The 13063-nt window shown below is 41.9% G+C and overlaps 1 protein-coding gene across 5 annotated transcripts in view; it reads right to left on the bottom strand.

Moving 5' to 3' along the window:
- Positions 1–6725: 6725 nt before the first annotated feature.
- LOC121279411 (centrosome and spindle pole-associated protein 1) overlaps positions 6726–13063 on the bottom strand; it is a 206425-nt gene continuing 200087 nt past the window's right edge. For 4 of the 5 annotated variants that reach the window (XM_041190634.1, XM_041190635.1, XM_041190632.1 and 1 more), the window contains 4 exons: positions 12989–13046; positions 12797–12900; positions 11762–11900; positions 6726–7363 (listed from right to left, as the gene is read on the bottom strand). In XM_041190634.1, the coding sequence (XP_041046568.1) occupies positions 7200–7363; positions 11762–11900; positions 12797–12900; positions 12989–13046 (465 nt within the window). In that variant the 3' untranslated portion in view covers positions 6726–7199. The remainder of the gene's footprint in view (positions 7364–11761; positions 11901–12796; positions 12901–12988; positions 13047–13063) is intronic. The other variant, XM_041190633.1, reaches the window with a different exon arrangement.

Below are 13063 nucleotides of genomic sequence, written 5' to 3' on the forward strand. Positions count from 1 at the left end.
ATATCTGTTGAAACTCATGCTATTCATTTTAACATTTCTAGCTAGCTTCCTCTTATATTCTAATTTCTTTCTCCTGATTCACCTTTTAATCATTCTCTGCCATTCTTTATATTCTGACCCATCTGACCTGCCTCATCTTTCACAGCTATATGCTTTTACCTCAAGTTTGATGCTTTCCTTAGCTTCTTTATTTAACCACAGATGACTGGTGCTCCATTTAGAATTTTTCTTTATACTAGGAACATACTTATTCTGAAATATCCCTTAAATGTTTGCCACTGCTTCTCTATTGTTCTGTCCCATAGACTAGCATCCCAGTTTACTTCAGCTAGCTCAACTTTCATGCCCACATAGTTGCCCTTATTTAAGTTTGGAGGTGGTGGCGTAGTGGTATTGGCACTAGACTAGAGACCCAGGGCAATGCTCTGGGGACCTGGGTTCAAATCCCATAGCAGATGGTGAAATTTGAATTCAATAAAAATCCAGAATTAAAAGTCTGATGGTCACCATGAAGCCATTGTCATGAAAACCCATCTGGTTCGCTAATGTCCTTTAGGGAAGGAAATCTGTCATCCTTACATGGTCTGGCCTACATGCAACTGCAGACAACGTGGTTGATTCCTAAAAATGCCCTCTGAACAAGGGCAATTAGGGATGAGCAATAAATGTTGGCCAATGAATTTAAAAAAGTTTAAAATAAACCACTCCTACCAGTGACTTCTTTCCCCTAATATTCCCAATCTTCACCCAAACCAATTCTACATCCTGATCTCCTGAACCAAGGGCATCTCTAACTATTGCACCAACATCCTTAATTAACAGTGCTACCCTGGTACCCCCTTACCCAGCTTCCCATTTTTCTTGAATGCCATATACCCCTCAATATTCAGGAGCCAATCCTTGTCATCCTGCAGCCACGTCTCCATAACAGCTATCAGGTCAAATTTATTTACTTCATTGTGAGTTATCAATTCATTTACTTCATTATGAATGCTATGCCCATCTAGATATAGAGCCTTTAGTTTTGTCTTTTTGTTATCTTTGTAACATCTAGTCTTGACTGTTGGTGTATTCTTAGGTTTTTTTCTCTCTGTCCCTGCTTGCCATTGTCTGACCCTCATTTCCCAATTACTATTTTGTCTTGCCTTGAATCTACCCCTTACATCTACCCAAACTTGATCCCTCAGGTGTCCCCCCCTCCCCACCACCACCCCACCCCACCCCCGCCCCTTGTTTAGTTTAAAGCCCTCTCTACTTCCCTAGTCATGCGATTCGCAAGAACATTCATGGCAGCATTGTTCAGGTGCAGACCAGCCCAACAGTACAGCCCCACTTTCCCCAATACTGGTGCCAGTGCCCCACAACCAAAACCCACTCCTCCCACACCAATCTTTGAGCCATTCACGTCATCTTATTTGCCCTATGCCAATTTGCACATGGCTCAGGTAATAATCCAGAGTTTATTACCTTTGAGGTTCTGCTTCTTAATTTGGTACCTAGCTCCTCATACTGACTATGCAGAAACTCTTTCCTTGTTCTGCCTATGTCTTTGGTACCTACATGGATCACGACACCCCTCCCACTACAAGTTCCTCTCCAGCCATGAGCAGATGTCCTGAACCCTGGCTCCAAGTAGGCAACAGAGCCTTCTGGACTCTCACTCTTTGCTGCAGAGAACAGGCTCAATCCCCCTCATTATTCTGTCCCCTAAAATTCTTGTTTACCACCCTCCTTCCCTCCACATGAACTGCTTCCTGTACTATAGTGCCATGGCCATCCTACAGATCTCACTTTCATCCACATAGGTTGCAAGCACCTCAAATCTGTTTGACAATTATAAAGTCTGAGGCTCCTCCACTCCAGCCTTCTTGGTCCTTTTGCCTGCCTCACTCAGGGTCACAGCCTCCTGTCCCTCATCATGGACTAAAACATGCAACCCTAATATAAAAGGTGTGACTGCCTTTTGGAACACGTCCAAGTATTTCTGCCCCTCCCTTCTGTTGCGCATCGTCTGCAGTTCGTCTCGTAGATCAATAATCCTGGTCCAGAATTCCTCCAGCTGCTTACACTTTCTGCAGACGCGTTTGTCCTGAATCACCTTGGCGTCCAAAAGCTCCCACATTCCACAGTTGCAAAATAACATCTGTCCTGTCATTGTTACTTATTTTATTTAATTTCTTTCTTAATCAACTTAGAATATTTCCTATGTATGTCACACCTCTTTCCCCCATGCAGCAAATTTCCATGTGCACCTAATTCAGTACTCACTTGGTTTCCATTTTACTCAGGTGTAACTCTTTCGAGTACAAACCCGTTTCCATCTGTTTCAGATGAAGTTACATTGTTTCATAGATTGCTGTTGTGAGATTTGAACTCTTGATACTCTTTTGAGTAAACCTGTTTCCATCTGTTTCAGATGAAGTTACATTGTTTCATAGTTTGCCATTGTGAGATTTGAACTCTTGTTCTTGGGGTTACAAACCCAGTACCATAACCACTTGGCTATTTAGGCCAAGCAAAATGCTTAAGTAACTTTTTTGAGTACAAACCCATTTCCATCTGTTTCAGATGAAGTTACAGTGTTTCATAGTTTGCCATTGTGAGATTGGAACTCTTGATGTTGAGGTTACAAGCCCAGTACTATAACCACTTGGCTATTTAGGCCAAGCTAAAATGTAACTCTTTTGAGTACAAACCCGTTTCCATCTGTTTCAGATGAAGTAACATTGTTTCATAGTTTGCCATTGTGAGATTTGAACTCTTGATAATCTTTTAAATGAAAACCAAATCAACAAAATTGGGAAAAATCAGGCACAGCCCCTAATTCAGGTCAGCTGTAAAACCAAGAACAAAGTTTTAAAGGAAACTTACAATCTTTAAATCAAAATGTGATTAAAGGGGTCAACAAAACACCCCAGTCCCCGCGGTGCCCACCGAGCACGGAAGGCCTCGAGAGTGCCAGCAGACACCGCGTGCTCCTTCTCCAGGGACATCCGGCAGCGAACGTAGCCGCGGAAGAGGGACAAACAATCGGGCGGGACTCCCCCGTCGATCGCCCGCTGCCTGGACCTGTTAATGGCCAACTTGGCCAGGCCCAGGAGCAGGTTCACGAGGAGGTCCTCCTCCTTCCCGACCCCCTTCCGCACCGGGTGCCCATAGATCAGGAGCGTGGGGCTGAAGTGCAAACAAAACATCAATAAAAGGTTTTTCAAATAACTAAAAAGGGAGTGCAGCCTACAACACCCTATGTATACATGGTCCACGGACTCCACAAGACCGCAAAAAGGGCACGTGTCCTGAGAGTCCGCGAACCAATGCATCCTCTTATTATAAGGGACTGCTGCATGCAACACCCTCCAACCCAGGTCTCCGATAGAAAGGGGGAGGACACCTCCGTAGAGGGCCTCCCATCGGGGGCCTCCGCCGCCGGACGGCAACAAGGCACGCCAGGGCGTGTCCGGTCGACAGACAAGGGCGAGAAAATGGAAGGTGTGCAGCAGCAGTCCGTACAAAAAGCTCCTCTTTGCCGTGCTAAAAGGCACAGAGGGCATGTCCCCTAGGCAGCTCATATTGCGGGGCACCAGCACCCGAGGGAGGGTTCGGGGCTTGGGGCCAATGTGGAATTCTGTCCGAACAGGGGAACGCTCAGACGGAAGACCACCGCGCACCTGGGCCGCCTCAAGACCCAAAATAACGTCGGGTCCGAGCACGACCGTTCTCAGGTCTTGGATGGCATCGGCTGCGACCTGGACACACACAGACGCGCGTCGCGCCAACTCCTGCGGGAGCATCCAGCCCAGTCCTCCGCCACCCAGCACGTCCCCGATTCTGGTCACCCCTGCGGCCACAGCCCTCCTCTCCGCCAACCACTGAAAAGGACGGAGGGGCGGATTCCTGAGCAGCGGCTCTCTGACGATAGCCGCTACTCCTGACGGGGGAGAGCTGCGTCGCGAGGCGACCACTTTCCAGACTTTGATCAGGTCCTGGTAAAAGACGGGCAACGCCTGCAAGGAGCCACCGAGGCCCAGCTGTTCTATAAACAGGAGCTGCACGTCATAATTCAGGCCGTGCACCTGACGGAGGAAATACGTCATCAGGGCACACCATCTAGGAGGAGGCTCGACGTAGAGGTATCGCTGCAGGGTCTGAAGGCGGAAAGTCGCCACCTGTGTGCGTAGGCACACTAGCGCCTGACCACCCTCCCTAAGCGGGAGACTCAGAACCTCGGCAGCGACCCAGTGCAATCTTTTGTCCCAGAAGAAGTCGACTAACAATCTCTGGATTCTTGTGACAAAGTCCGGGGGAGGGGTCAAAGTGACCAGCCGATACCACAACATGGCGGCGATCAGCTGGTTTATGACCAGAACTCGACCTCGGTAAGATAGCACTCGGAGCAGTCCTGTCCAGCGCCGCAGGCGAGCGGTGACTTTCGTCTCCAGTTCCTGCCAGTTTGCCGGCCAGGATTCCTCAGCGGGGCAGAGATGGACCCCCAGGTAGAGGAGGCTGGTCCTGCTCCAGGTGAAAGGCCTGAGCTCCTCGGGTAGGGGATCCATCTGCCACTGACCGACCAGGAGTCCAGAACATTTACCCCAGTTGATCCTGGCAGAAGAAGCGGCAGAGTAGACCTCCTGGCACTCGTGCATCCTCCGCAGGTCAGCCGGGTCACTAAACATAAGGAGCACGTCATCGGCGTAAGCCGAAAGGACCACCCCGATGCCCGGCCCGCGCAGAACCAATCCCGACAACCTCCTCCGCAAGAGGCGCAGGAAAGGCTCCACGCAGATAGAATACAACTGGCCAGACAGGGTTGAACTCTTGATACTCTTTTGAGTAAACCTGTTTCCATCTGTTTCAGATGAAGTTACATTGTTTCATAGTTTGCCATTGTAAGATTTGAACTCTTGATCTTGGGGTTACAAACCCAGTACCATAACCACTTGGCTATTTAGGCCAAGCCCTTTACTCAGGTGTAGTCCCGTCTCCTTTTACAGACCTTAATGATTGTGCAGTTTGAATATCCTGTCTCTTTTGTAGGCCCTCTGATGAGTCACCAGCTAGTTTAGCTTCCTGCTACAGTAATTAACACCAATTGAACCAACTGCTTTCAGCTGATTGACAGATAACTGATACTCCAGGCAGTTTTCTGCTTAACAAACTGGTCTAATTTACTTAAGTTGTTAGTTCTAGGTCAGATCTTGATTCCTAATCAATATTTAAACTTGTAAAACTTACCAGAATTTGCCACATGAACCTAATTTGCTAATCACTTGGTCTCCATTTCACTTGTGTAGTTTACTGTCCCTTAGCATGCCCCTTACTGAAATTTTAAATCTTGAATTCTTAAAGCTTTATCTTGAAACCTTAAATCTTGAATATATCTTAAATTGGCTGTCAGTGTAATTCTTAGCCCACTCATGATTGTTTAGTAAATGTTGTCCAATCACAGAATCACATCTAATGTTGGACACCATCTTTTGAGTTTTGCAAGCATGGGCTGGTTGGATACGGTTAGTACCTTGGCTGTTGTGAACAGCTAAAGGGACATGCTCTTTGATCCGCCAGTATTTGGATATACAGCCTAGCATCACACTGGCACTGAATAATAAACCAATGAATGGTTCATTCCCCAGGGCAATGCCTTGATCAGAGTCAATCTGCCTGGTTTGAATTTAAACAAAGTTTTGCAGTTAACTGTCATCAGTAACTGATGCATTCTCCATGGCAATACCTCTACCAGAATCCACTTGCCAACCAATCAGCAGTCTTCTCATGAAGTATAAATTGTTGTTCCCTTTATATTTGGTATTCTTGCAAATGTCCTAATTAATGCAAGATGAACAGCTTTAACAATGTGCCTCTTTTCTCAGCACTACACAATTGTATTACTTGATACAAATGGAGGATTTTACAAGATGGCTGTGTTTTTAAATTTCCCTTCTAACTTAAGGTAAAACAGAACATTCTGAATGGGGGAATAGTATGAGCATACTAAATGCTGCCTGGCCCAAGTGATTTGTAATGGAAACCTACAGAAACTCAAGTGGCAGGTTTCACACCTTGATACAAAAGATCAGCTAGTTTTCTGGATACAGACACATCCAGATTCAGAAACATGGTGGCGGAAACAGAATCAGATGCAGCTGCGAAAAGCAGTGGAAAAGATTGTTTTTGGGTTAGCCATCAAGGAGGATGTTGGTGTGGACTGGTTCTCCATTCGAAGAGACAGACGTGCGGAGCTTTAAGGAATGAGGAGCCACGAGAGTGGGCCTTGCTGCTGTTTCTTATGGATACTCTGAAAGCCATTCCAATCAGTCTTCTAAGGACACTGGTCTTGACCTGGCAGGGAAAAGGGAGCCTACTGAAATGCTGGGAGGAATTTAGAATTTAAATCAAGGCTATGTCAGCTGGAAGTATGGCATAAAGTGAAAAAGTGTCATGTTAGTTAATGGGGGAAGTTCCTTTTCTTCAGTTTGGTATATTAGTTGCCTGTTTAGTCTATGATGACTTTAGTTTTATTACAGTAAAAGTCATAAATGTGAAACCTTGCTGTAATTCTTTGTCAGTCACTGGGAAATTTTTCTCTTTTTAAAAGTTATCGTCTCTACAGGGATCATAGCACTCAATTGCACTTTAGAGCAGGTGGCAACTGACATTTCATGATATTTGCTTTTAAAAATACTCAAGGCACATTTAAAAATAGAATTTTATTACATTTTACACAACTGCATTACAACAAGTCTGATGACCAACATCAATTAAAGAATAATGCAAGTACAAAAAACAAAACAATGATATATAAATAGTACATTCAGCTAACAGCACTGGTTAGTGCCAGATCTAGCAACTAAAATGCAAATTTCGTTTGGACTTCTTCCAGTGTAATTTTGCAAAATAGTGATCCATGTGAACTCTTATTATGTATAGCACACTTCAGTGTTCAACAAAAACATGAATACAAGATCATTTATTTTTTTTGCATTTTGTTTATTCAAGGCCACATGCTGGTTAGCAGAAAGAAACATTAATATACAGCATCCTGAATTGAAGTACCTAAATAACAAAGTGCATCGAGAGTCTGCAATAAACATTTTTCCTTACTGAAGGCACATAGTCTTTGACTAATTTTACCAGCTAATTTGGTCATAAGCTGTGGAATGGCCTTGCTTCCAGCTGAATCCTCATGTGGTAGGTGAAGGTCCTCACTCAAGTTGTGTATGATCAGCCATAAACCTCCTTAACGTTTCTGATGTTCCTGGTCGTAGCCAGACCTCAGTAGCCACCGTTTCAACAGAGCTTGGTCTTTCCTTATCTCTTGAAATGAACTGGCTCAGAATGTCACTATCTTCCACTTTGAGGTCATTATCTGGCAGTGAAAGCTGAAAGTCAACTCAACCGCATAATCAACAAACTTTACCCACAGATTTGGGAATTTCATTTCAAACAAAATTTATAATGGCAACAATTAATTAAGTTAAATGGCCAGAGACAAAATTAAAGAATGGCAGCACAAGATCAGTATACAGGGCTCCTCCCACCCCCACCCTCCTAGATCTAGGTAATCTTTGAACCTGTCTTCTAGAAATTAACTATAATTCAGGGATCCACAGGTCAAATGCCAGGTCTATGCTAATCAAACTGTTCCTGTACACCAGTGCAGACTGTACAGCTAAATGAAATTGCCATTTTGCCACAGAGCTACTGCTTTGGCATTAATTACATCAAGGATCAGGTTCATAGAGGGTGCCCTAAACAACAGCAGCACGGGTTTTGGTTTCAACTTGTTTTATTCTTACTTTTGGACAGCAGCTGTTCATAATTTTTCAATTCATACCTCCTCCAGCATTTGTATCATTTTAAGAACATAATAGCAGCAGTAGGCCATTCAGCCCTTTGAGCCCATTTCACCACTCAATGAGATCATGGCTGATCATCTTCAACACCACTTTCCTGTACTATCCCTGTATCCCTTGATGTTTTTAATATGTAGAAATCTATTGAAATCAGTCTTGAACACACTCATTGACTGAGCCTCCACAGCCTTCCAGGGCAGAGAATTCCAAAGATTCACCACCCTCAGTGAAGAAATTCCTCCTCAACTCAGTCCTAAATGGCCTGTCCCTTATTCTAAGGCTGTGTCCCTTGGTTCTAGGGCCCCGAACCAGGAGAAACATCCTTCCTGCATCTGCCACGTCAAGTCCTGTAAGAATTTTGTACGTTTGAATGAGATCATCTCTCATTCTTCTAAACTCTTGAGAATAAAGGTCCAGTCTATTTAATCTTTCTTCATAGGACAATCCCTCCATCCCAGTAGTTAATTTAATGAACCTTTGTTGCACTCCTTTTATGGCAATTATATCTTTCTTTAGGTAAGGAGACCAAAACTGCCCACAATACTCTAGGTGCAATCTCACCAAGGCTCTACATAATTGCAGTAAGACATCTTTACTCCTATAGTCAAAGCCTGTTGTAATAAATACCATTTGCCTTCTTAATTGCTTGCTGTACCTGCATGTTTGGTTTCAGTGTCTCATGAACAAGGACACCCATGTGTCAAGAAGATATAATAATTCTCAATGTTACTGGAATTTATTGTAAAATAGATTAATAGCAGGATGTGTATATGTGTCCATATGAGTCTGTGTGTACGTGTGAGACTTAATTGAATTAGTCTGGGTGCTTTGATCTAAGAGGAGTGGTTAAGTTTGAAATGTTAATTAGGTAAATATGGGGAAGTTGAGAAACATAGGTGTCAAGGGAACATTTGCATTTTGAAATAAACCCGTCTAGATTGTTTTCAAAGGAGGGGTGAAATGTGTTACCTAGGCAAGTGAAGTTTAGAAAGTGTGTTTATTTTTCCCAAAGATTACTGATAAAACTTAGTGTTATGAGAGGGTTTTAGTATCAGGGACATAAAGTCCAAAGACATAGTGAAATATTGGGTATTTGCATTCAGAGGGGAAAATACATATAAAGGAGCAAAGGCTGTGTGTAAGGCTAGTCATTCTAAGATCTAACAAGTGTGAAACGCCTTCAACATCTAAACTGTCTACAGAGAACTCAAGGAAACTCACACTGAATTTGACTGATTCAAGATATCATGCTTTTTTGCCTGGGTCTTTTAAAATCTGTGTGTCTTTCTGTTGCCTTAATGAAAGTGTAACTGGGAGTTAGATTGATTAGGGGATTTAGAAGTTATCACAGTAGTAATTTGTAGATCTATGTATGTATTTAAAATCAGTTCTTTTATTAATAAATGTTTAATTTAGTTTTATAAAAACTTATAAGACTTGGTGGTCTTATTACTACTGAATTCAAGGCCTGCATCTCGAAATTTATACAAACTGCAAAACAAGTTGTGGTAGTTGTTTCAAGTTTCCCTTTGGGATTTGAACAACTCGGCATTTACCATCGGCTGTGTCATAACTTCAAGTCCTTTCGAAGTTCAACACTTCCCAGCCCCTCTCACCATTTACGAAATACTCTCTATTTCTGTTTTTCCTACCAAAATGGATAACCTCACATTTCTCCACATTGTATTCCACCTGCCAAATTTTTGCCCACTCATTTAGCCTCTCCAAATCCCCTTGAAGCGTTTTTGCATCCTCCTCACAACTCTCGCTTTCATCTCGTTATTTGTCATCTGCAAACTTGGGAATATTATATTTAATCCCCACATCCATTCATTGGCATAGATTGTGAAAGCTGGGGCTTAAGTGCAATTCCTCACTAGTCACAGACTGCCAACCTGAGAATGAACCATTTATTCCTATTCTCTCTTTTCTGTCTGTTAACCAGTTCTCAATTCACGTCTGTATATTACTCCCAATCCCACGTGCTCTAGTTTTGTTTACTAACTTCTTTTGTAGGACCTTATCAAATGCTTTCTGAAATTCTAAATATACCACATCCACCAGGTCCCCCTCCCTTACCTATTCTGCTAGTTACATGCTCAAGAAACTCCAACAGGTTTTGCTTTGTAACAACAGGCTCAACATGCCTTTGGGTTGGTTGGGGGGCAAGGAGGACCCACATTGGGCACTTCTTTATTACCATTAGGGCTCATCTCAAATGGCTTTGCATGGGAGTGCTTTAAAACTGCTTGCTTAATGCACTTGTGATGAGTGTCAGTACAACATCTCACTGGTACAAGGAAAGTGTTAAAAATAAACAACAGAAATAAGGATACTTCCTGCTAAGCCGGATATTTTTGTGTTTTCTTTTATTGTTACAAAGTTCAGCATAGATTGTTGTGAGCGAATGGATTTTGGTGTGAGAAAGGATTTCCTTTCTCAAAAAAAAAATGCAATTATACATCCACATCTTTCATCTTATGGTGAACTGATGTACATACTCCTCAGTTTACTCCGACTTCTGAATTCTCATTCCATTCACCCATATTTGAAACATGTACAAATATAATTGAAAATATTACTTATAGTTTACAATATGTTTCATATTTAATGATTGCACTGTTTTTATAGGTATAATGTGACAATTTAGCACGATGAAAACTGCATATGTATGTGTTGCTGTTGTAAATTTTCACACTGTGCTTTTGATTGCAGTATCTAAGAGGTCATCACTTAACAACTTAATTCTGGAGAGTAAAAGTCAGAGTTCATGACTGCTTAAAATATACTGAGTTGCTTGTCCTAAATTAGAAATGACTAATGCGAGGAAGTCTAAATCAAGTTTATCAACCCACACCCTCCCAAAAAAGAAAAATCAAAGAATAAATTAGTGTTCAATTATGGAATAGTTATAGATCCAACACTCTGACAGTTACTCAAGATGACATGATCGAATTCTGATACTAATTACCCACAGAACCTTATGGATGGCCAGTTTTGAGCTGCTAGATCTGTTCTGAATCTATCCCATTTAATACAGTGGTAGTGCCACACAACATGATGGAGGGTATTTTCAGTGTGAAGATAGGACTTTGTCACTACATTTGGTGGTCACTCCTACCACTACTTCACAGATAGATGCACTTCAAATAGAATAGCGAGGGCGAGGTCAAGCAGGTTTTTCTCATATTGGTTCTCTCATCATGTGCTGCAAGCCCAGTCCGGGTGCTATGTCCTTCAGGTCTCAGGCTGCTAAGTCAGTATCACTGCTACTGAGCCACTCCTGGTGTTAGACATTGAAGTCCCTAACTCAAACTACATTCTGTGTCCTTGCTGCCATTAAATTATCAGCTGAGTATAAGAGTAATTCACCAGAGTCAATGTTGAGGACTTCAGGGTCACTCCCTCCCTGCCATATACACTATACTGCCTGGTAGGTCTGTTTTGCCAGTGGAACAGGACATAGCCAGGGATGATGATGGAGGAGCCTGGAACATTGACTGAGAACTATGATTCTGAAAGTATGATTATGTCAAGGCTATTGATTGACTAGTCTATTGGACAGCTCCCAATTTTGGCACAAGTTCCTAGATGCTACCAAGGAGGACTTTGCAGGGTTGACTGGACTGGGTCTGACTTGTCATGCCAGTGGTCCATTCACTTTTATTTTTACTGACTTCTGTGGCTTGCGAGGCCATTGCTTTGGGTCAGGACTCACATTTGGCCAGAATGGGTAACAACAATAGAATCCCTTTTTTAAAGGAAGCTAATTGAACAAGATGGGTTCTTACCACAATCCAGTAGTATCTCAGTCACCATTACTGCTATTAGCCTTTAATTCCTGATTTTATTTGTGAGAACATGTGAAGTATATTTCCCCATTTTAAATGAAATGGAATCCATGGATATACCTGAATGTTGAAGATTATCCAAATGTTTCATACGTTGTTCGTTCCTGGCTCTTACTTGCTCCACATTAAAACTGGATACGGAATGTAGAGAGATGTTGTCTAGTTGTGGTACAGGTTGTCTGCTAGGATAAGTATCCTTCTTTGATGAAACAAAAAGTGATTAGATTTTGTCATCAGTTAGCATGTGCGCATAATGCAAAGCACTAAATTGCTTATCAATCACTGCAAATATGAAAACAAATTCTCAAAACTTACAAAGCTATCAATGTGTATGAAGTTTTCAATTTTGAAATAGTACGCACTATATTGTGCAGTTAACAAAATGCAGCTAAAGGTTAAAGTTGATTTCTAAACAGAGTTATGCCACTAGCAATAAGTAGATTAATTTTATGTCACTGTTCAAAGTCTTTTGCAACTGAATGAAAATTTTACTTTGTAACCTCAAAAGAAATTGACTAAATCAGCAAAAAATAACGACTATTCTACATTTTGCCCCAGAGATTCTGCATAAAGCTAAATATTTCTTGTTCTTTTGGACTTAAGTAACAAAGTTAAATTGTTTACAGTGGGGTTACATTTGCGATTAACGATCTATAGCAAAAGGTCAGTCAGTGGGGCAAACAGCTTTGATGCTGAAACAACTGAGTCCTGAAGTTGTTGACTTCCTAGCAACCTGTTCAGAGCAGTTGCCTGATCTCTCTCACACTTGATATGTCTTGAGAAAAATAGCAAACTTGGATGAATACAGAAGAATATCCTCACAAAAAATAAGAGTGTGGATTTATGAGTTGCTAAAGTGCTGAAGTGATGGTACCTGAATTTGTTTATACAATATAAACTTGAAAGTTGCAAGAGAAAAACCATACTTGAAGGATCACTAAGTTTTTCTATTTTCAACAGTTTTAAGAGTTTTTAGTTACTTATTGTGCTGCAAATGTGTTGAAGTTGTTGCACTGCAAAATACATTCAATCTAAAATTATATTAAATAGTAACAAAATAAAACAAAACTATAATAAAATCAATAGGCAACATACAGAATCAAAGTCTAATCTATTATTGCAGCGACGTCTCCCGCGTGGAGATAGTTCAGATATTGTCCCAACATCCACTGGAAAAGGGAAAGTTTCTCCATGGCTTCCTGTTTAACAGAGGTTAAATTAACTTTAACAGGGGCTCTGAAAGTGTACCTTTGCAAGTATTTCAGAGATTGAGAAAGTAGCACTTACCTATAAAGGCACTCTCTGATTCAAGCAAAGTGTTCTTCATCAAGTCTTCATGTGGATCCTTTGGCAGTTGGAGTA

The sequence above is a fragment of the Carcharodon carcharias genome, chromosome 6 (assembly GCF_017639515.1).
Source record: "Carcharodon carcharias isolate sCarCar2 chromosome 6, sCarCar2.pri, whole genome shotgun sequence".
In the NCBI taxonomy this organism is placed as follows: domain Eukaryota; kingdom Metazoa; phylum Chordata; class Chondrichthyes; order Lamniformes; family Lamnidae; genus Carcharodon; species Carcharodon carcharias.